At 42.7% G+C, this 23499-nt stretch overlaps 1 protein-coding gene across 1 annotated transcript in view; it reads right to left on the bottom strand.

Annotated features, from left to right (window-relative positions):
- Positions 1–23499, bottom strand: part of EPG5 (ectopic P-granules 5 autophagy tethering factor) — a 124579-nt gene that overhangs the window by 62639 nt on the left and 38441 nt on the right. Inside the window, exons 14-23 of the mRNA XM_065889424.1 lie at positions 21686–21850; positions 19526–19645; positions 18476–18735; positions 13506–13646; positions 6290–6434; positions 5864–6061; positions 5366–5476; positions 3869–3991; positions 2702–2868; positions 1661–1882 (exon numbers count right to left, since the gene is read on the bottom strand). Of these exons, the coding sequence (XP_065745496.1) occupies positions 1661–1882; positions 2702–2868; positions 3869–3991; positions 5366–5476; positions 5864–6061; positions 6290–6434; positions 13506–13646; positions 18476–18735; positions 19526–19645; positions 21686–21850 (1652 nt within the window). The remainder of the gene's footprint in view (positions 1–1660; positions 1883–2701; positions 2869–3868; positions 3992–5365; positions 5477–5863; positions 6062–6289; positions 6435–13505; positions 13647–18475; positions 18736–19525; positions 19646–21685; positions 21851–23499) is intronic.

Genomic DNA, 23499 nt, shown 5'->3' with positions numbered 1-23499 from the left:
GTTTAGATAACATTCAAATAAACACCTTTTCTGTCTTTCAGAGAAAACATTAAAAGCCATTTTAAACTTATGCATTGGAAGAACCTGCCAGCTTTAGGCTCAATGACAATCCCCTGCCTCAAGGAATCACAAATAGAACCCATAGCATGTATGCACCCTGTTCCCATGAAGAAGGAACAGAAGAAAGCTAAAAACAGGGGGAAAAAAAATTCTCTATTTTCTGGTAAAAACTTTTTAAAAAATTTAATGATGCTTCCTTTGTTTTTATTTTGTTTTGTTTTTACAAGGAAGACAGTCCATTTAGCTCAGATCACTGGTATTTTAAGCAGTTGTTTGCAGCAACAGGTACCAGAGTAGTCTACAGCACACAAATTACAAAGTACCAGGTGGGGACCAGGAGGTGTGGCTGAGCTTTACTCAATAAAGTGGAAAAATACCACCTTTACCCTGGCAACAGTCTATGTAGGAAGAGACCCTGGGACAGAGCTTTGAGGCTCTTAAACAGGAGGGGCTGGGACGGAGCTCTTTTCCAGCTTGACTCGGTTATATGCCTACTTCACAACATGCCAAAGGAGGGCAAAAGGGAACATCAAAGGCTTTCTTAGCTGATCTAAATGTTCAGAGATAAAGCCTTCCCAATGGTTAAGCCCAGATAAAAATACATTTTCCTTCAAGCAAGAAAGAGACAGGGAGAAATGATTCTGGAGGCTGAGAGAAGCCCTAAGGCTTTGAGGTCAATCAAGCCTGAAGCCTGAGTGCTGGATCGAAACACTGGGTTTCCTCACCAAGACATCTGTATTCACTTTGTATTCAGAGTTCATTATTAAGAGCTGTTTTTATTAAGTCTTTTTTATTTTTATTTTTTTGCGGTACGTGTGCCTCTCACTGTTGTGGCCTCTCCCGTTGAGGAGCACAGGCTCCGGACGCACAGGCTCAGCGGCCATGGCTCACAGGCCCAGCCGCTCCGCAGCACGTGGGATCCTCCCGGACCTGGGCACGAACCCGTGTCCCCTGCGTCAGCAGGCGGACTCTCAACCACCGCGCCACCAGGGAAGCCCTATTAAGTCTTATTTATAAGACTAATATCTCGTTTACATCAAGCTTACAAATGAAAGGTGAAAGAACAGTGTGAAGGGGACACACACTTACCTCAGAGTTCTTAACCTTTTAGGGGATGCAAATATTAAGCCTATTTTTAGAAGCAGTTTTGGAAGATTATGAATCCACCGCACCCCAGGTGGATCCCACAATCCCCTAAAGGGCCTATGAATCTCACTTAAAGAACCTTGCCTGGGTCATTTATTTCTTTTAAAGAGCTATCCTAGCAGGCTTTACTAGTTGTTAACCTGCTTTATCACTTCTTTTGGTTTGTTTCTGTTATTAAATAAAGAAATAGAAGAGGTCACCAGCCCTTGAGTTTAAGAGCTTTCACTCAGACTCCAGGCACTTCACAGAGGTACATCCAAATTGCTGATTCACTCTCATAAGAAACACAAAAGAGAAACACTACAAGATGCAAACCTATAGTCAAAACCACCTTCCATATTCAATCTAACAGGTTAAGAGAATAACATCTAGCAACTGTAACACAAATCAAAGAGCCGGCACAAGTACCTGTGCTGCAAACAACAACATAAATGGCTAAATAGCCATGCCTCACCTCACGAGCTCCGTGTGCAGCTCTGGTGAAGTCAGGTAAGCAGGGGTGCCAGCCTGGGTCGCTGGCAGCCCTTCACTGCCCTCTGCTGGAACTCGGAGGGCCTTGCTCGCAGCGTGGTGGAAGTCAGCCACCTCAGTCAGACGCCTCTTCATTTCTTTTAGCAAACTGATATGAGCAGGGCTTTGAAAAAACCTTCTTCCAATACAACCATCTACGGGTAGCCTTAAAAAATGCAAGCACAGATCACAACAGGATCAACACAAGATGCTCTTTCTATGTGACACAAAATTACGGTCTGTTAAGTCAGTTTATTAAATTAATATATACTATCTCTACCTCAATGGTTATAATGAGGCTCCAACAAGATGGCACATATAAAAGCAGTTTTTAAAAGAACGAAATGCTATGCAAATTCAAGACACTGTCACCACTTAGAGGTACAGAAGAGATTAAAGATAGCCCCTTTTCTTAAAGAACTTGCAATCTGGTAGAAAACAGAAGTGATGAAGAATCAACATCCGTATGTTTCAAAGGGGTGAGTTAAGGGAGTGCAGGTGAACTAGAAACAGAGCTGGAGCCAGACAGCGATGGTCAGTGACAGTGAGCAGCCACGGCCGGCCAGAGTCCCCTCACATCCAGTGGAAACGCTGGCCTCCCCCCAGGCACTGCCTGGCCTTTGTCCACAGCTGCACTACCCATCACCAGTCCCCTCGAACAAGCTCCACCATGGCCACACAAGCAGCCTCAGTTTGGGACAGTCTCTCCCTTTGCAGCTCCAGAAGCTCTCTGCTTAACCTTGCAGGGTCCCAGGGTGTTGTCTTCACCAAACTGGGTATGGGGGGTGGTAAAGAGAGAGCGGCCACAAGATACCCTGAACTCAGAAAAGGTCTAGTCTGATAGACGTGAAACAGGAAAGGAGGGAGGCTCCTAGCCAGAGAATGACTCTAACTCCCATGCCACAGTGTGAGAACACAGAGCTGCAGAGCAATGCAAAGGTGGGAACTGATTCACAGAAACTTACTACTACTCTGGGTACCATACCCATATTGCGGTCCTGGGCGGTGAAGATACAGGAGGAAGAACTTCTGCCAAATGAGTGGCAGAAGAGGATGGTCAGAAGGCGTGACGAGAGCCTGGTGGGCCCAACGATAAATGAGCAGCCTCTGGAGGGACGGGACGATGGGGAGTTTCAGCTGAGCCTGGGCTTTCTACAAAAGAGGCGGGCTTTGAGCAACCATGTAATGACCACAATTGCAAACGGTTACTTCCTAAGTGATTCAAATGAAATGCTGAACATGGTGTTTTCAATTCAATAAGAAAAAAGAAAAGTCATATAAACCTTACTTCTCCGACCCGCTAGCTAACATTTTAACCTTAGTAGCAAGACATGTAGGGCAGCTTTTTTTCAAGAATTTCACAGGCCCCAGAATTGGACTGGGTCTTAAGCATCACCTAGTCTAATCTCATTTCCATGCCTTTCCATTCCTTTGCATGTAAAACACTATAGGCAAGAATAATATAAAAGCCAAAGTAAATTTTATCAACCTCTTGAAAATAGAGATTTTTCTTTTTTGGCCACACTGCGTGACAGGTGGGATCTCAGTTCCCCGACCAGGGGTCGGACCTGCGCCCCCTGCATTGGAAGTGCAGAATCTTAACCAGTGAACCACCAGGGAAGTCCTGAAAATTTAGATTTTAAGTGGGCGTTCAAGAATGATAAATCCCTTGACAGGCTCTGAAATCCAAAAGCAAAGTCTATACTATAGCACCTGAAAATAGAAGGTCTTTAATTCTAAAGCCTCATTCCAGTCTTTCTCACACTTTAGTTAGCCTAAGGATCAGCTAGGGAGTTTTTCAAAATAAATTACTGGTCCCACTCCAGACTCAGAATCCCAGAGGCTGGGGTCCAGGAATCCGATTTTTAACAAGCTCTCTAGGGGATTCTGATGCTTTAAAACAAAGGCAATCCCCTTTACACATACAATGAACACAGCCTCAAATTATTAGGTTGTGACTCTCAATGTTAAAAGAACCTTGGAAAGGAGGTATACACTTCAACTACACCATGTTAAGCATTAGTTTGGTTACTGTGCTTTCCAAACATTCGCAACAAAAGAAAACACAGCAGTCCAAAAGCTACAGGTGAACCCATCAGCATCAAAGTGTGAACCACCTTCTACCACTCAAATGCAGAACTGCTATTTGCACCTTCAGAGCTTGGTCAGGGGTAAATGCAGAGTTTATAACCAATTCCCCTTCAACAACTCTTCGGAGCTGGGAGTCTTCTTCAAAGATGGATTCCATGTTCAGGACTGTCCATGCAAACCAGACCTACAATAACACCAGGTAAAGAGGGGAATGAGCTACTAACTCAGACAGACAAAATACATCCTCACATTCCACAAATAAACATTACAGTTCCTAAAATTAACACATAGTTTTTATACCTATTTCTACTCTTATCACAGATATAAATTTACATGAAATAGGCCATTGAAAACTGTTAAATTACTTTAGAAAGGCTACTTTAGTAAAAGAAGAGGTTTGTTTGCTCAACTTTAGTGCGCAGGTTCTGTATCACGAGCGACAGGAAAGAGGGCCAGATGTGAGCTCTGCCCTTAAGAAGTTTTGCATTCACCAGAGGAGACAAGACTAATATAAGTAACCATAATGTAAAGTGAGAAGTGTGAGTACTGATCAGGGGTTGAGTGCTACGGGAAACCAGAGGAGGTAGGGTGGGATCAGAGAAGGTAATATACCAGAGAAGAGTCTAGGCAGAGACTGGAGGGGAAGGCATGCCTGGGAAGAGAATCAGCTAGGCAAAAGATGGAAACTCCAGAGATGTATGCAGATAACAGCATGGGGTGTGTTTCAGCTGGATCACAAGAGGTATGAGGAAGAGCAGGAGGTAAGCATGTGATACAAAGTTGAAGGATGTTACTACTAATTTAAGTGATAAAACAGAGACATAATGGGACACACAAAGTCTTGAGAGGTGGTGGTAATGATGAAAATAATGCTGCGAATTAATGATAATGATGATAACTATAACAGCCAACACCTAGTAAACACTATTCTAAGTGCTTTACATGTAGGTGCAATCATTATTCCCATTTGACTGTTGAGGACAAAGAGGTTAGCCAGCTGCCCAAGGCACAGTGCTAGCAAATAGCAGAACCAAGGCTGAACTCCGGGTGGTCCACTCTTACTTAAGCGCTCTGCCCTGCAGCTGGGCAGGCTCTGCAGTCAGGCAGTTGGAGTCTTATCATGAGCTGTCTGACCCTGAGCCAGCCACTTGACTCCATAAAACCTCAGTTAACACCCCTGTGAGACAGGAATAGCAACAGCACCACCTCAGCAGAGGGCTACTGTGAGGATTAAATGAAAAAGTATTCTTATGCATAGTAAGTGTTAACAGACGTTAGTTATTTTAGACTATTAGTAACGTAGGTAAGGATGATAACAATATTAAAGTTCAAAAAGATAACAGGGCTTCCCTGGTGGCGCAGTAGTTGGGAGTCCGCCTGCCGATGCAGGGGACACGGGTTCGTGCCCCGGTCAAGGAAGATCCCACATGCCGCGGAGCGGCTGGGCCCGTGAGCCATGGCCGCTGAGCCTGCGCATCCGGGAGGGGCCACGACAGTGTACCGCAAAAAAAAAAAAAAAAAAAAAAAGATAACAAATGGTCCACAGTGGGTTTCCTACCTGAGTGGGTGTGGCCAAGCCCTCCACAAAGGAAGGAGTGATGTTGCCTGCCACGATCCAGCTCACCAAAGAAGAGAGCAGACTCCGGTCACAGTGGTAGCCCAAAGCATTCTACACCAGGGGAGCATGTGGAGCAGAGAGTGGAGGCTTTAAAAAACACAATCGATGAGCTTTTCAAGAATATCAGCAATTACCTTACTACGATGGAAGATTCTGGTAAGACACAGATTTCAATAATTAGTCCACCAGCGGTTACAATCCCAGGCTGCGCATTATAGCCAAATGTAATGAGCAGCGCTCCTCCTGGGATGTCCTTCCTTTGGCTTTATGAGGATCTGCACTTAGCAGACTATGGTTACTGGATAAGACACTGTTAAGGCAGAGCTTTAAAAAGGCAGTGGCCACAGAGCAGTACTGAGAAGGGTGCATGTGGGGGAACCTCCTTAGAAGACTACTATCTAGCTGATGACTGAAAGATAAATTCTCTAACAGGTTTACCTTATGTTGCTGGTAGAGCAATTTCTGCACACAGTCTTCCTGCATCAGCTGAAAAGCTGTTTTACACAAATGGTCCATGAGGAAGAGGATGGGTTGTTCTCGGTACCAAAGATGTTGGCTTATAAGAGCCTGAACCCAGAACTCCAATACAGCAACCGGGCCCACTTCATTGAGCTGTGTGCTTACAGAGATGTGGGCCTGCGGAGAAAGGGCTCAGGTGACGTGAAAGGTAATAACCAGCCTCCCATTTTTAAAACACTAATAAAATAATACCTACCTCCACTACAAAACCCAGATCTGTTGACCTTCTTGGTCAAAAGCACTATGCCAAGTGCTTTGAAATGACCAACACATAGACATGTTAGCACAGGGGTGTTTGATTGGGAAGGCGGGCAAGGGTGTACTTAGGGGCTGACAGGTCCTGACCTGGATCATGCTGTTGAGAAGCTTCACGTTGTCTCCATGGCTGGCTCCTGTCAGGTGCTGTGCCACCTTGTGGGTGACCTGTTGTGTGACACCCTGAGGGACACCGATGTCCAAGTGTAGGAAGAGGAGGAGGTGTGACAGAAACCTGCCGAGCACATAGGACAACGCACTTTACCTTCCAATCGGAAGTCAACAGAATTTCCAGTGGCTAATTACTTATGAGAAACAAAAAATACTGACGTGTCCCATTTTCAAACCAAAGCTCTATTTAGGGATTCTCATAAATCTTCAGGAATTTCAGAAGAATAAAGTTTTCCAGTTTGACGTGGGTTAAATCTACCCATGTAGTGAACAGACCTGAGACACATAAACCCATGCAAGTTAAAGAGCATTAGAGGGAAAACACCCAAAGCGCTGCTCTATCCCCTCCCAACCCCCACTAACGAGAGTAGAGATATCTATAGAATCAGTCTGCAATCTTTCATGGGGTGTCAACTCCACACAAAGTGGCATATGGAACACTGCGGGGCGGGGGGGGGGGCGGGCACGGATACCACCACATTTAAGTCACGGACGTGCCCTCGGTTCCCTGGGTTAACCAGGCTCCTTCCTCTCTCAGGGCCTTTGCCTCTGCTGGGTTTTCTGCCTGAAACACTTCCCCACATCTAACCTGGCAAACTCCTACTCATCCTTCCCAACGCATCTGCAATGTCCCTTCCTCAGAGACTTCCTGACCCCTCCCCGCCACCTAAAATACATCTAACCCATTAACCTCCCTCATAGCACCATTGTTTTCCTTCGTGGCACTTAAAATTGGTAACTGCAGCCTGAGGACGTGACCCCTTCCTATGTGTCTGAGGGCAATGCCCAACCCTCCTGGCTCCCCATCGTACAGACGGTGGCAGCACAGAGGTTACTGCTGAGTGAGGGTGCTTCCCATTTCACAAGGAGGTACAACACAGGCCAAACTCCACTGCAGTAGAAAGGGAAAGCTATGACAGGAGAGGCGCAATGAAGCCCTGTAAGAGTTCAGAGAACAGAGCTAGCGCAGGCATTAGGGTGCAAAGGGAGAGATACAGAGGAGGAAACATCTGAAATGGAGCCTAGAAAGATTTACCTTTACTCAAAATTTAACAACTCCGGGGCGGGTGGGAGGGGTGGGAACAGCCCATTCAATCTAATTTTAAAATCTCTCAAAATTGCAAAAATCTAAAGACAATTTATTAAAATTGTTCCAGGCAGGCATCAAATTGCCTGTGTATCACTTAAGCCTTACACTCAGCTTGTATGAGAAATGGCATTATCTCATCATACAAATAAAGAAACAGAGGCTCTGAAAAGTGAAGGAACTCAACTGTGTTCACACTAGGAGAGCGATGGAGTGAGGACACAACTCAAGCCTGAAAGCCACGCGCCAACCAGATCACAAGTGGTCCCAGACTCGCTCAGGGCCTAGAGTGCTAATTTTTCCAAAAAAGGTCCCTAGGCCCTAACCCATTCCTACTGAAGCAGACTCTCCAGGGGAGGAGCTGGGAACCCATATACTTAATAAGCTCCCTCCCGTGAGGGGAGGAGCTTCTCATCCCCAGGCAAGTCTGCGACACACTGTTTGAAATGACACACAATGGGAAAACTGTAGTGTCGCCCTCATGCCTTTGGACGTACTACCTGTCCCCTGCCATACAGGCCTCCTCCACATCAGGCCTCACCTCCCCCTTCCTCGCTCTTCAAAAGGCTCCAACCAGATGACCTCCTCCCAGATCCCTGGACAGGTATTTTTCTTCCCACCTCTGTGCCTTCACTCAGCTCCTCCCCAGCCTGGTCCTCTCCAGACCCTCCTCTCACCCCCTACGGATACTGAAAAAGCCCTGTCTTGCCATGTCCTCTCCACTGACCCAACACCTACCTGCACTCCGAAGCTCAATTAGAAATGCACCTCTTGGGACTTCGCTGGTGGTGCAGTGGCTAAGAATCCATCTGCCAATGCAGGGGACACGGGTTCTAGCCCTGGGCCGGGAAGATCCCACATGCCGTGGAGCAACTAAGCCCGTGCGCCACAAGTGAACTGAAGCCCACAAGCCACAACCACTGAAGCCCACATGCCTAGAGCCCGTGCTCCGCAACAAGAGAAGCCACCACAATGAGAAGTCCACACACTGCAACAAAGAGTTGCCCCTGCTTGCCACTACTAAAGAAAGCCCACGAGCAGCAACACAGCCAAATAAATAAATTCATAAAAAAAAAAAAGAAGAAACCCACAAAGTCATATTTGTGGGTCATCTCTTGCTTCTGTTCACTGAGCACCCTCTGTCTCCTTTCTGCTAACACATCCTCTCATTAAGGGAACTGTCCTTCCTCCATGCTATAGAGTTGTGGGAGAGAGGGTCTCTCAATACAGAATCCCTATACACCTTCCTCTCAAGACTGGTCAATCCCACTGGTCAAGGTGACAGGCTCAGGGAGAGCACATGAGTAAGTCACACCAATCGGAATCATTATAAGAAACAAGGATAAAGAAAAACATTTGCCTTTCCCATGGGAAACTAGCATGATGCCTGGTTCTCTCTGTAGCATATACTTTCATTCCCCTGGAAAAAGTACAACTGCAAGAGAAGGCTTGAAAGAGAGAGAAGCAGGGCCAAGGGACCTGGGAGGGTAGATAAACAGAAAGGGAAATACTAACCCAGGGCCTCTCAGCTTTGCAACTACTCCCATGTTGGGACGGCAGATTCCTGGCAGAGGCTCTCCTGTGCTCTGTGGGATGTTTAGTACTATCCCTGACCTCTGTGCACTAGATTTAAGTAGCAGCCCCCCTCAATCCCCTTACAACTCCCTCCCCCAACCACCTGCCCTACCTGCCCCACCCCACCAGGCTGTGACAACCAAAATGATCTCTAGACATTACCAAATGTCCCCTGAGGGTCAAAACCCCTCTAGTTGAGGACCACCACTTTAGAATGACCTGTTGTTATCAGGAGCCTTCTTCCCCAATCACATGAGCCAATACATTCCCTTCCTGGTAAAACAAGTGTGCACTGAATTTTCATCATGTGCAATTAAGAATCTTGATTCGTACCCATCCTTAATTCCTTCCCTCCCCCAGCAGCTATTTCTTTTACCCTAATTCCGTATACCTTTACCATATACAGTTGACCCTTGAACCCACAGGGTTAGTGGTACTGACCCCCCATGTAGTTGAAAATTCATGTATAACTTTTGACTCCCCCCAAAACTTTACTAATAGCCTACTGTTGACCAGAAGCTTTACCAATAATATAAACTGTCGATTAACATATATTTTGTATGTTATATGTATGATATACTATATTCTTACCATAAAGTGAGCTAGAGAAAAGAAAATATTACGAAAATCATAAGGAAAATACATTTACAGTATTGTACTGTATCTATTGATACTGTAAGTTTACATCATCTGTTTACAAGATGAATCACCTGTCAGTACCTACATCAATACTGTCTTATATGTTATAAAACACTGTAGATGCTATACAGGCTAACACTACACATCAAAAACGAAAAGACAATGTGAAAAAGAAATTCATATTTATTTACAGGTAGAACAATTCCTGCACTGATAATGAAGAAGCAGCAATATGATTGCTTTATGGTAGCCTAGTATAATCAATACGATTGTTTCACAATCGTGTAGCCTATATACTAATGAATGAATCATTATAAAAATTTTGTGGCATAGAGTATGACAGTCATATTCATAATACAGTATTAGAAACACTGTTACATTTTTTAAAAAAACACTTATCTGTGATGACAGCCTGATACACTTCCTCGATTACGAGAGAGGTATACTGTGCAGTAGTATAATTCTTTGAAAGCAAAGTTATAAAACAGTAAGAAAAACACAGTATTAATTTTATATTAAATACCTCTCACCCTATGCCTATGTAAGGATAGGCTACCCACTTCAATACCAGTCTGGCACAGCATGTGCTACATGATGAATACTTAGGTGATGATGATGACACAAAAACATCTCATACAGTCCTTGCCATACGGTTGTCGGATTTTCACACAAAGACACACATATACACAACAGGTAAGTTTATCAACTGCACAGCATGATGACCATTTATTATGCATTAAGTGGAAGTGGATCATCATAAAGGTCTTCATCCTCATTAGCGTCACGCTGGGTAGGCTGAGGGGGAAGAGGAGCGGTTGGTCTCACTGTCTCAGGGTGGCAGAGCCGGAAGAGGTGGAAGGGAAGGAGGAGAGGGAGGCACACCTAGTGTAACTTTATACAAGTACATCGAAATTTCTAACTTCTTTGCTTTTTCATTTCTCCAAAAATGTTTCTATACAGTATCAATTCTTCCCCCGTTTGCTTTAGTTTCAGTGCTCGTATCATAGAAGGGTCCATGTCATAAAAGAAATCAAAATCAGTCTTGAATAATCAGAACCTTCTGGCAGATTGTCTAATGTTAATGTTTTCTGGCACTGCTTCTTCTACGTCTTCTTCCTCATGATCTGGCACCGGTTCAGAAGCAGTCACGTCGATCAAGTCATCTTCTGTTAACTCCTCTGGTGTGGTGACTATTAGTTCTTAAATTTCTCTAAGATCCAAATCTTGAAACCCTTCCCCCACTCCCAGCCCCAACTTCTTTGCCATATCTACCAACCCTTTCATGATTTCCTTGATTGGTTTTGTCATAAATCATGAACTCATGCACATCTGGACACAGTTTTCCCCAGCAGGAATTTGTTTTGGGCTTGATGGCTTTCATGGTTTTCTATAACAACAATGGCATCTTCAATGGTATATTCCTTCCAGACTTTCAGGATGTTCTATCAGGGTTCTATTCCATAGTGTTGACAATCCTTTCCATAGAGTACCACGTACAATGAGCCTTAAAGGTCCTTATGACCCCCTGACCTAGAAACTGAATTAGAGACGTTGTCTGTGGGGGCAAAGGGACTGCTATGACACCTGCGGTGTTGAACTCGTGGGGTCTGTGTGGCCAGGGGTACTGTCCGATACCAAAAGAACTTTAAAAGGCAGCCCAGTACTGGCAAGGCACATCTTGACTTCAAGGACAAACCATTGATGGAAACAATCAAAAAAAAGGGTTCTCGCTGTCCAGGCCTTGTACAACCAAGAGACTGGCAGCTGGTATTTATCTTTTCCCTTCAAGGCTGGGGGGTTAACAGCTTTACAGATAAGGGCAGTCCTAATCGTAAACCCGACTACATTTACACGAAACAGTATAGTTAGCCTATCCCTTCCTGCCTTCAATCCTGGTGCTTGCTTCTCTTCCTTGCTAATAAATGTCCTTTGTGGCATTTTTTTTTTCCCAGAATAGGGCACTTTCATCTGCGTTAAAAACCTGTTCCGGGGCTTCCCTGGTGGCACAGTGGTTGGGGGTCCACCTGCCAATGCAGGGGACGCAGGTTCGTGCCCCGGTCCGGGACGATCCCACATGCCGCAGAGCGGCTGGGCCTGTGAGCCACGGCCACTGAGCCTGCGCGTCCGGAGCCTGTGCTCCGCGGCAGGTGGGGGCCAGCAGTGAGAGGCCCGCGTACCGCAAAAAAAAAAAAAAAAAACCTGCTCCAGCAGATATCCTTTCTCCTCGATGATTTTTGTAATGGCATCTGGGAACTCATCTGCTGCCTCCTCGTTGACAGAAGCTGCTTCTCCTGTTACCTTGACATTTTTTAAGCCAAATTTCTTTCTAAAATTATCAAACCATCCTGAGCTGGCATTAAATTCTTCAGCTTTAGATCTTTCACCTTCCTTTTGCTTTAAGTTATCATAAAATGACTTTGATTTTTCTCTAATCATATTAGGGTCTACAGGTATGCCTTTCTTATAGCCATCCTGCACTCACACAAAAGCTACATTTTCAATATGAGATAAAAAGGTATTTCACAAAAAGTACAACATTTCAGAGCCTGCTGGTGTAGCTGCAGTGACAGCTTCATGAATTTCCTTTTCTTTTTTTTACAATGGTTCCTACTCTGGATTCATTTATCTTGAAATGACAGGAAGTGCAGCTGCAGACTTCAATCTATGGTACATATCATGCAATTCAACTTTTTCTTGTAATGTCATGACTTTGCTTCTTGGGAGCACTTCCAGAATCATTAGAGGCACTTCATATGGGTCCCATGGTGTTATTTAAGGCACTAAACACAATGAAAATGACGCAAGAGCCGCAAGAGGTCACTTTTTACTGTGATACACAATTTACTGGAGAGACAAACTGCTCAGTCGGAGAAGATTAGCGTCACAAAGCGTGTTAGGCAGATACTCAACACTTGAGCTCACCTTCATGGCAACAGGAGGTGGCTACAAAATTATTACAGTAGTACAGTATGCAGCTGTAATTTAATACTGCACCTTTTATGTCTGTTTATATTTCTCTCAACCATGAATGGCGTCATGTATGGTCTGTGTTTGTGTGTGTAAGTTTTGATAAATCTTAACTTTTTATAATAGATTTGTGTATATTTTATGGTAGTAGATGATAGAATAGACTAGTAGCTACATTTATTTTACACATTCATGACATACTTTTTTCTTAATTTTTTTCAATATTTATAGGCTACATTAGTTCATCTGTGAGTTTTATCAAATTGTCACAAATCTCCAAAAAATTTTCCAGTATATTTATTAAAATATATCCTCGTATAAGTGGACCTGCACAGTTCAAACCCGTGTGGTTCAAGGGTCAACTGTAATGCAAATGCAATCTATATGCCCTAGCATGGCCTTGCCAATATTCTGCTTCATAACTTTGTGATTACCTCAGAAGTCTTATTTTCTCCACAAGATTATCAGTGTCTCATGTGATAAGCACCTCCCTGCGTATCTTCTCTGTTTATAATACTGCCCCATGCACACTGCAATTAAAAGCAACGTGTTTCGCTATTGCTACAACAGCAAAGCCATTTGCTGCTCAAGGTCAGAAGCACTATTCCCAGTTTCATGGAAACCACCACCCTTTTCAATACTAATAAGCTATAAGCAATCCAAAATTAAATGACAAAGGGAAGTATCTTTCATGACAATAAAACTAGTATCATTATTAGAGTCACTGTTCATCACTCTGCATTCTAAAATACGCAGGAAGTTTTCTGCCTCATAAAAAATACACTATTGAAATATCATTCCCTATATTATACTTGAGAAACCAGAGAACATAGTCATTTTGTACTCGCTGGGCTGTCCTCCACTTACTGCTCATTCTTTAGAAGGTAATACTGGCAAGGGTAGAACAAAGGCAGAATCTTATCCAGGACATGGACCACTGTTTTCAAATGCCTCGACTGGACCAGAATCCCCAAGAGTGGGATGCCTTCTGCACAGAACTTCTCAATGCTATGGAAAAAGAAAAAGGCAATGAGCATACGAGGTAGCCAGTTCATAAACTGATGTTCTTCCAATGCACTATCATACTACATGCTACCCAGATTATCTCAGGTCTCCAACCCATTTATGCATACCCAAACTTCACACAGAAATGCTAGAATCAGAACTCTAGAAGTACAAAGGAACTTAAAAGTTCATCTATATTATCATTTTATACGAAAGAAAGGTGAACTATCATGGCCCAATTGACACAGTTTCCTGGTATAGGGTCAAATTGAGGACCCAGGTTTGCAAATTTCTAGTCCAGAGCCCTGGTCACTTTGCTTCTCAAATGGTGCTTCTTCTAAGAGTCATGGGGCTCTCATTGTCTACGTAGTCCCACAAGGTATTATAGCAAAGACTAAAAAATGAGCTCAATCTGTTTGTATAATCTGGCAGAATTTTTCTGAAATCAATGTGGCCTAGAAATTTACTTATTTTTTTGACTCTTCAGAGAATCTATCCTTAAGAAATAATCTCAAATATGGAAGAAAATATGACAGATGATACATGTAAAAATGTACTTTTCAGAATTATTCATAATTGTAAACTCACAGGCATAAATGACAATGTAAATTCTGGAAAAATCCATTCAATGGGAATATTACGGAATTATCTTAAAAGTATGCATATGATGGCCAAGGGCAATATGGAAAAATATTTCTGCTAAAATGGTACTAGGAAAAAACAAAACTTTATACTTCTAACTATAACTACTAGTAAAGAAGAGTTATACTGTACAGACAGGGAAAAAACAGGGATAATGTCACACTAAAATGCTCATTGTGTTGGAGTGGTAAAAAAGAGTGGTTTTTTCCTCCATTTTCCTAATTCTATAGTTTGGTTACACTGTTATAATTCTGGGGGAAAAAAATCTTTTCAAAAAATAAAAGGAATAATGCAAAGATTATGCCCTAAGGGAAACATTTACAATATTAAAAGTAAAAAACAAAGGATATATAAAATTATGCATATAGTACAGCTCTAAAAAAGATCCAAGGAAAACATACTGAATAAAAATAAACAGAAAAATAAGCAATGTTTTATTACGATTAGAAAGATTCTGGGTGATTTTTTTTGATTATTGTTCTCTGTATTATCTATGACTTTATATTCATGTACAACTTATGTCCTTCACACTCTGCCCCCAATCCTAAGCCCATTCATAAGATTGTTTTAAGTTAGTTCTAGAATCATCCCAGATGACACAGTGGAGTTCAGCCCCAAAAAGAAACACTCTCACCCTCACGCCCACTCGGGATTCAGGAATCAGCACTAAACCAGGATTTACTTTAGAGAGGACTCACAGCATATTAGTGAATAAAGAGCTACAGTTCCAAAATAAATACAATTAGAAGAATCATGAAACGATTAAGTTCAGAGTACTACACTCAAAGAATCCACATACCAGACACTGTTCTAAGCATGTTAAACGTCTTATAACTCACTTAAGCCTCATAAAGTAAGTCTGATACTATTATTATTCCCATTTCATAGATGAGGAACCTGAGGTACAGGAAACTGTGAATGACACTAGAGCTACTAGAAATGATGTAAAGAGTGCCTTCCAGGGCTTCCCTGGTGGCACAGTGGTTGAGAGTCCGCCTGCCGATGCAGGGGACACGGGTTCGTGCCCCGGTCCGGGAAGATCCCACATGCCGCGGAGCGGTGGAGCCGTGAGCCATGGCCGCTGAGCCTGCGCATCTGGAGCCTGTGCTCCACAACAGGAGAGGCCACAGCAGTGAGAGGGCCACGTACCACAAAAAAAAAAAAAAGAGTGCCTTCCAAAGGGCCTATATAACATCTCTCCCCTTCCTAGTACATCAATTCTGCCCTCTTTAACTGGCTTTCAAATTTGTCCATAATTACCTGGTGACCTCCATTCACCAACAGGAAACACAGGCTTCAGCCAGGAGAGTTTTGTCAACACTTCCCTTTCCCTCCCCCCCACCTCCACCCAGCCAGACAGATATCTGGTGGAATGAAATATGGAGGGGAGGTGGGGGGTGGGGAGGAAGAAATAGGTGAGGGAGGTTAAGAGGTACAAACTTCCAATTGCAAAATACATGAGTTACGGGTATGAAATGTACAGTGTGGAGAATACAGTCAATAACTATGTATTATTTTTGTCTGGTGACATATCGTAACCAGCCTTATCGGGTGATCAGTTAGAAATGTACAGAAATGTTGAACCCCTATGTTGTGTGACAGGAACTAACATAGCGTTGTAGGTCAGTTATACTTCAAAAACAAATAAACAGGGCTTCCCTGGTGGTGCAGTGGTTAAGAATCCACCTGCCAATGCAGGGGACATGGGTTCAATCCCTGGTCTGGGAAGATCCCACATGCCGCGGAGCAACTAAGCCCGTGAGCCACAACTACTGAGCCTGCACTCTTGAGCCTGTGAGCCACAACTACTGAAGCCCGCGTGCTTAGAGCTCATGCTCTGCAACAAGAGAAGCCACTGCAATGAGCAGCCAACTCGCTGCAACTAGAGAAAGCCTGCGTGCAGCAATGAAGACCCAACGCAGCCAAAAATAAATAAATATATAAAACAAACAAACTCAGAGAAGAAGAGATCAGATTTGTGGTTACTAGAGGCTGGGGGGAGGTGGGGGGGTGGAGGGAGGGGAAATTGGATAAAGGTGTTCAAAAGGTACAATCTTCCAGTTATCAGATAAATAAATACTAGGGATATACTGTAATGTACATGATAACATAATTAACACTGGTGTACATTATATATAAAAGTTGTTAAGAGAGTAAATCCCAAATGTTCTCATCACAAGAAAAAAAAATATCTTTCCTATTTCTTTTTTTTAATAGATCTTTATTGGAGTATAATTGCTTCATAATACTGTGTTAATTTCTGCTGTATAACAAAGTGAATCAGCCATACATATATACCCATATTCTCTCCCTCTTGAGCTTCCTTCCCATCCTCCCTATTCTTCCTATTTCTTTAATTTTGCATCTGTATGAGATGATGGATGTTCACTAAACTATATATTTCATGATATATGTAAGTCAAATCATTATGCCATACACCTTAAATTTATACAGTGCTGTATGTCAATTATATCTCAATAAAACTGGAAGGAAAAAAAAAGAAATACCTACCAAGTACAAGTTCTGGAGATATCAAGACAATGCCCCTACCATGTCCCTTCCATTAAGGAACACACAGTTCCAAAGGAGGAGGAGAAACGATTACACCTTAAGCACCCAGCTCAGAAGGCACAGGTGCTGCAGGGCAGGGGTGGGCGGCCCTTGGGCAGAATCTTCAACACCGTGGGCACTGATCACCTGGGGAAGGTAAGAGTCACTACTCTGCTCCTTAGCCCAGGACATCTCTAATTAATAAGACTCCTGGGCTTCCCTGGTGGCGCAGTGGTTGAAAGTCCACCTGCTGATGCAGGGGACACGGGTTCGTGCCCTGGTCCGGGAAGATCCCACATGCCGCCGAGCGGCTAGGCCCGTGAGCCATGGCTGCTGAGCCTGTGCGTCCGGAGCCTGTGCTCCACAACAGGAGAGGCCACAACAGTGAGAGGCCCATGTACCACAGGAAAAAAAAAAAAAGACTCCTCTCCAAAGCTTAGCTCCTCCATGAGGGTATCCTGCTCTAGTGATCTCTCCTTACTTTAAATTCTTTCTGCCCATACTCTTGAGAGGTTCCAATCTAGGCTGTACATTAGAATCACCTGGAGAACTGGCCCCTAGATCAGTTAGATCAGGATTCTCACTCTCTTCCCTGTATTGGTAGTTTTAGAATCACTACAAAGTGATTCTAAATGGTGGTTAGGATTAAGAACCAGAGCTCTATTCATATCATCCAGCCCATGATTATATTCTTCAGTACTGCCAATTGTTTTATGTCTCCCATGTCCACTAAGCTGTCAACAACCTGAGGACAGCTATCTAACAATTCCATACCTCTCCTATTTCACAGCACAGGCTGAACACTAATAGCTCATAGGACAACTGGCATCCCACTGAAAATATACTGAATGTGGAAGAAGATGTTTAAATCAGGTTGCTAAAAAGGTGTTACAGTGAATCTAAAACACAAGGATCAGAAAGTATCGGCCAAAGATGTTTAAGAAAACTGGATAGGCTAAATAAAATTAATATATTGTAGGAAAATGATCCTTAATGAAAAGGATTTTTAACCAACTGAGAATTCATGCATTCAGTTACTGACTGCACCAGATTCAGTCTTCATCACTAGGGATAAAATACCACAAGACAAATATGGTTCCTGAGTCCTAACCTCATAGAATGTCTCCAATAAAATTAAACAGACAACTACATTATAGTGTGATAAATGCTACAATGGAAGAAACAGACACAGCTATGGGCTCATACAAGAGAGGCACTTGACATGATAAGGCATTTCATCCCCTTGGGTAGGTTTAGGGTTAGCTTCCTTTATACCTGGGAAGGCTGGGTTGGGCTGCCATCACTTTGAACAAAATTCGGTACAAGTGACCAATTATTTTTATTTGATCACTATTCTGAGGAAGAGACTCTGTCTACTGTTGACATAAAAGTTCCACACTGGATGATAGGTATAACTCTCTTGATAATGCAACAAGGGGATTTTCTGTTACAAATCCATGTTATATGAATTTAGGCAGCACTTCCCCATGATAAGCTATTAATCGAGGCTTATTATTTGGCCCTGATTACCCCTAGATAGATTTGATGGAGGCCTCAGACCTTGGGATGTGAAAGATAAGATTCCAGAATCACTGACTACAAGGTTCAGCAACCCTAGAAGTTCAACACAAACACTGTACCTGTGGCCCACAGCCGTCATAGCTAAGGCCAGATAACAGCCAATGGGCATGCCCGCCTTAACAGCCTTCAAGAGAGGATGAAACGTGGGTGACTCTGTCACTTCAGGCACAGTGCTGGAGAACAGAAGAGTTGCACAATTCTGCTGTATTCCATAATCATTTTTGTGCAGTTTTAACCTCAAGATCAAGTTCCAGGCCCATTGGTTAAATGAGGTCTCAGGTGTCTCTCCATATCGAACAATACTGGCCAAATATGAAACCTAAAACATTTATTTTAAACCACATTAGTCACATACACATTAAATCAGTAAGCTCACCCACCCATCTCTTTTTGAGATCAACAATGACATCAAAAGAAAGGACATAGGGCCTCCCTGGTGGCACAGTGGTTGTGAGTCCGCCTGCCGATGCAGGGGACACGGGCTCATGCCCCGATCCGGGAAGATCCCACATGGCGCAGAGCGGCTGGGCCCGTGAGCCATGGCTGCTGAGCCTGCATGTCCAGAGCCTGTGCTCCGCAACGGGAGAGGTGGAGAGGCCACAACAGTGAGAGGCCGGCGTACCAAAAAAAAAAAAAAAAAGAAAAGAAAGGACATAATGCTTACTGGTACTCAGTGTTTACAAAAGTTGGTATGCAACAAATCTTGTGCTGGTAAAAAAATTTAACAACGAGTTGGAGCATAGAGGCCGATTTATAAGGGTTTGCCCACTTTGGTAGCATAAAAACTCCCACCATGGTCAACTTCAAGCCACCAGCAGGTTAACAATCAGACCTGCAAAGTTCCTAAAAATGTAACAATCAGTTCTCCAAGCCGGTATGAGCCAGCACCAGCACACCGCTGTAGCTCAACTCAAATTCCATAATACTAAAATGGTCATATGGAGGCTACTTCTTAAAGAAAAATCTTTCTCCAACCATAGAACTCAATTTCAATATCTTAAATTGCCAGAAATGTTCTTAGGAAACCTAAGGGTAAATATTGTAACTTTATCCACCCAGGTCATTTATAATAAAGGTTTACGTCCTCAATACATAAAAGAAGGAAATACCTGCTTCATACTTTCAGAAAGAAACCCAGCATACGGCTTCTGTGCAAGGTACTTCTGGTACGCCTCAAGAATCATTAAAGCTACTTCAGCATGGACTGCTTGATCCAGATGAAGAGTCCCCTTTTAAAGAGAAAAATCATCACAAACATGTCATCTTGAATTTTTTTGGTTATACCTTTGAACTAAAAGATTAGTCAGGATAGTAAAAAAGAACCTTGGATGCAGAAGTTTAATTTTCCAAAGCTCACACCCCCTAACAATGAAATTATAAAATGACAATAGGAAAAAGAATTGAAATCTTTAAAGAACCACTACACTGCACCAGTTAGGTGTGAGCCCGAGTCATCCCCAATCCCAGTCATAAAAGGTATCTTTGAATGCAACCCCCAACCCCCACCCTAAAATCTCCATAAATACTTTGGGTTACAAGTTTAAGGGCATTGTTAAGAACCAGGAAGATGCTGAATTATTATTAACTAAACAGAAAGATACTTAATAATTTAAGTCTACATTCCCTTTTCTTGTTCTGTCATCAGTGAAAATAAAAAAAATACTCAACAGCACAGGTAAAATACTCCTTCAGGGGCTTGAAGTTGCCTACCAAATTTCCCACCCAATCGTCCTTTACAGCCTGAAGAAATACATTCCCTAAGCCTCCGAGAGAAGAGCACTTTCCGAACGCTAACAAAAGAACAAGGAGAGGGCTTCCCTGGTGGCGCAGTGGTTAAGAATACGCCTGCCAACGCAGGGGATACGGGTTCGAGCCCTGATCTGGGAAGATCCCACATGCCGCGGAGCAACTAAGCCCGTGCGCCACAACTACCGAGCCTGCGCTCTAGAGCCCACGTGCCACAACTACTGAGCCCGTGTGTCACAACTACTGAAGCCCGCATGCCTAGAGCCCGTGCTCCGCAACAAGAGAAGCCACTGCAATGAGAAGCCTGCGCACAGCAACGAAGAGTAGTCCCCGCTCGCCACAACTAGAGAAAGCCCGTGCACAGCAACGAAGACCAAAGGCAGCCCAAAATAAATAAATAAAATAAATAAATTTATTAAAAAAAAGAGTTCCTACTTTAAATGAACGAGGAGACACTCGAGGAGACTGTGCATGCAGCTCTCTGGAAGAGGGGGGCTGGGGCTTCTGTTCACAAGCCAGAGAAGGCGAAGGTGGAGAAGAGCCCCCTGCAGCTCTCACCCACCAGCACTTGAGTGAGAAAAGACCCCGATGAGCCCATGAGCAGACCAGGTGGTCAGGGACACCCTGGAGGAAAAGCTCCCTGGTTTCAGTTTCCTCATCTGTACAACAGGGGTCATGTTCACGCCAAGCACACAAGACGCCTGAGAGGACTAGATGACTCGCTCAAAACAAAAGCTGGCAGATAGTTAGAGAGGGCTGAGTTCTCTTCCATTTTCCCTTTAAAATGTTTAAATATTTTGATCAAGAAGCCTAGGGTAAGAAGGCAGAAAGATCTTAACAGTCAAAATGCCTTGATATTGCATCTTTGGAGACATATGATAGGTAGCAAACTCTTAATAACAATAAACTATTATGAACAAAAACTACCACCACTAACACCTTAACATATGCCTAGAACTGTCCTCAATGTTTTACATGTCCTAGCTTGCTGAAACCTTACAACAGCCCTCTGAGGTAAGCCTGTTAATGTGAATGCTTACAAATGAGCAACTGAGGCCTAGAGAGTTCAGGAAGCTTGCTCAGGGTCACACAGCCAGGAGGTGGCAGAGCTGGGATCAGAACCCAGGCAGGCTGGCTCAGAGCTCAGGCTCTTAACCAGTACACAGTGTTTCGGAAGACAAGTCTAACAATGATACACAATACAAAATGTACAAGGAAAAAGGACCAGAGGTAAGAGTGGCAATTAGGAGGAACTGCAGTAAATATCCAGAAATAAAACAACAGAAACAAATGATCCAAGGAAAAAGGGAAGAATTTTCAGTGTGGAGCAATTTATCTTCACTTACAGGATGCTCACTCTGCAAAACAGAACTAATTAGAGAAGATCTTAAACTCTGATGCAGCTAAAAGAATTTGCAGACCTTGCAAATGATACTCAAAAATGTTAATGTTTTGAGAAAATGTTTCTTTGAAACTGATGTGTGTGGACCCTCCAGTCTCTAGGGAACGGTTTTAATACATACCTGTTCACCAAATCCCCAATTTAGTCCTTCTAGAATAACACAGGCCAATTTATTCTTCACCGTTGTCAGGTTATAATTGAATAACCAATCCCGAATCACAGCTATCTCGGAGGCAGAAGGTCGCCAAAGATACAAAGGTAGTTCTTTAAACAAGTATAAAGAAACCTTATTTAAAAGAAAATGATAATAATTAAAATCAAGACTTAAGGACAATCCTGTATTACTACAATACTATATCATTAAAGTGCTTACAAAATTTTTCTCCAAAAGGAAGTGGGGTTTTGTTTTTTAGACAGTGAAATGAACAACCAAATCAAATGAATATTAAAACTAATGATACACCAAAAGCACATTTTGCAATCCTTTGTAAAGGTCAAGCTTTTTTTCGTATGTAAACTGGTACACTTCCATTAAAAAAAATCACCATAGTAAGATCCAAATTTAAAGTCATGATAAATCAGTGGAAAGTCATTCATTTTACAAAAAGACTTAGCACTTTAAATAATTATTTCTTCTACATCATTTAAAAAATTATTTCTATTAGCTTCAAAGCATTCTAGGAGAAAAAAAGCATTCTAGGAAGAAGATACAAGGAGTGGATGGGGGTAAAGATAAACAAGATCAACCAAGAGTTGGTATTTGTTGAAACTGGATGAGAGGTACATAGCAATTCATTATATTGTTCTCTACTTTTTATATATTTGAAAGATTATATAATAAAAGCTTTTTAAAATCCTGTACAAAAAGTCCATAGCACCACTTTTAAATAACATATCCATGTGCAAATTAAGATAAATCTGGGTTCACTTAATACAGTTTGGTTTAAGTAAGACTAATCAGAAGAGCAGTTCATAAATAATGTCTAGAATAATGCTGTCCAATGGAAATCTAATGCAAGCCACACATGTAATTTTTATTTTTCTAATAGCCATTTTTAAAAGTCAAAAGAAACAGGTAAAATTAATTTTAACAATATATATCATTCAATCCAGTATGTCCAAAACAGTATTCCAACATGTAGTCATCACAAAAGATTACTGAGATACATTATTCTTGTTCATACTAAGCCTTGGAAACCCAGTGAGTATTTTACACTTCCAGCACATCATAATTTGGATGAGCCACATTACAAGGGTCTATAGTCACATATGCTTGGTGGTTACTGTATTGGACAATTCAGCTCTAGAACATATAACCAAGCATTTTTTAGGTTCCTGCACTACTCCAAATTGGAGGCAAAACAAAATTTGAAAGAACGGGAAAAAAAATTTGAAAGACGAGTAGAACGAATGCATTTTAAAAAGATCCTTTCTTTCCTTTGCATGTGTAGTGTGTGTGTGCAGTTAGCTAAATTTTCAGAAGGATTTGTTAATAAAGGTCTTGAATATGCTGAATAAAATGGTAAACTAGCAATCTAACAAATAGAAAAATACTTCTTTAGCCTGTAAGCATCTGACAAAAAGAACAAAATAATGGTACTAGAACAATGAGTATAGCAATGAGATCTGTCCAGAAAACCAACTATCCCCAGCTACACAAAATAATGGTATAGGGGCTTCCCTGATGGCGCAGTGGTTGAGTCTGCCTGCCGACGCAGGGGATACGGGTTCGTGCCCCGGTCTGGGACTATCCCACATGCCGCAGAGCGGCTGGGCCCGTGAGCCATGGCCGCTGAGCCTGCGCGTCCGGAGCCTGTGCTCCGCAACGGGAGAGGCCACAACAGTGAAAGGCCCGCGTACCGCAAAAAAAATAAATAAATAACGGTATAGCATATATCTACACATCAAGAATAAAAGTGAAGCTACCAAGAAAGA

This window comes from Phocoena phocoena, chromosome 13 (genome assembly GCF_963924675.1).
Source record: "Phocoena phocoena chromosome 13, mPhoPho1.1, whole genome shotgun sequence".
Taxonomy (NCBI): domain Eukaryota; kingdom Metazoa; phylum Chordata; class Mammalia; order Artiodactyla; family Phocoenidae; genus Phocoena; species Phocoena phocoena.
Note: the sequence above shows the minus strand (reverse complement) of the source record. Positions and strands in the feature narration are given on the sequence as shown.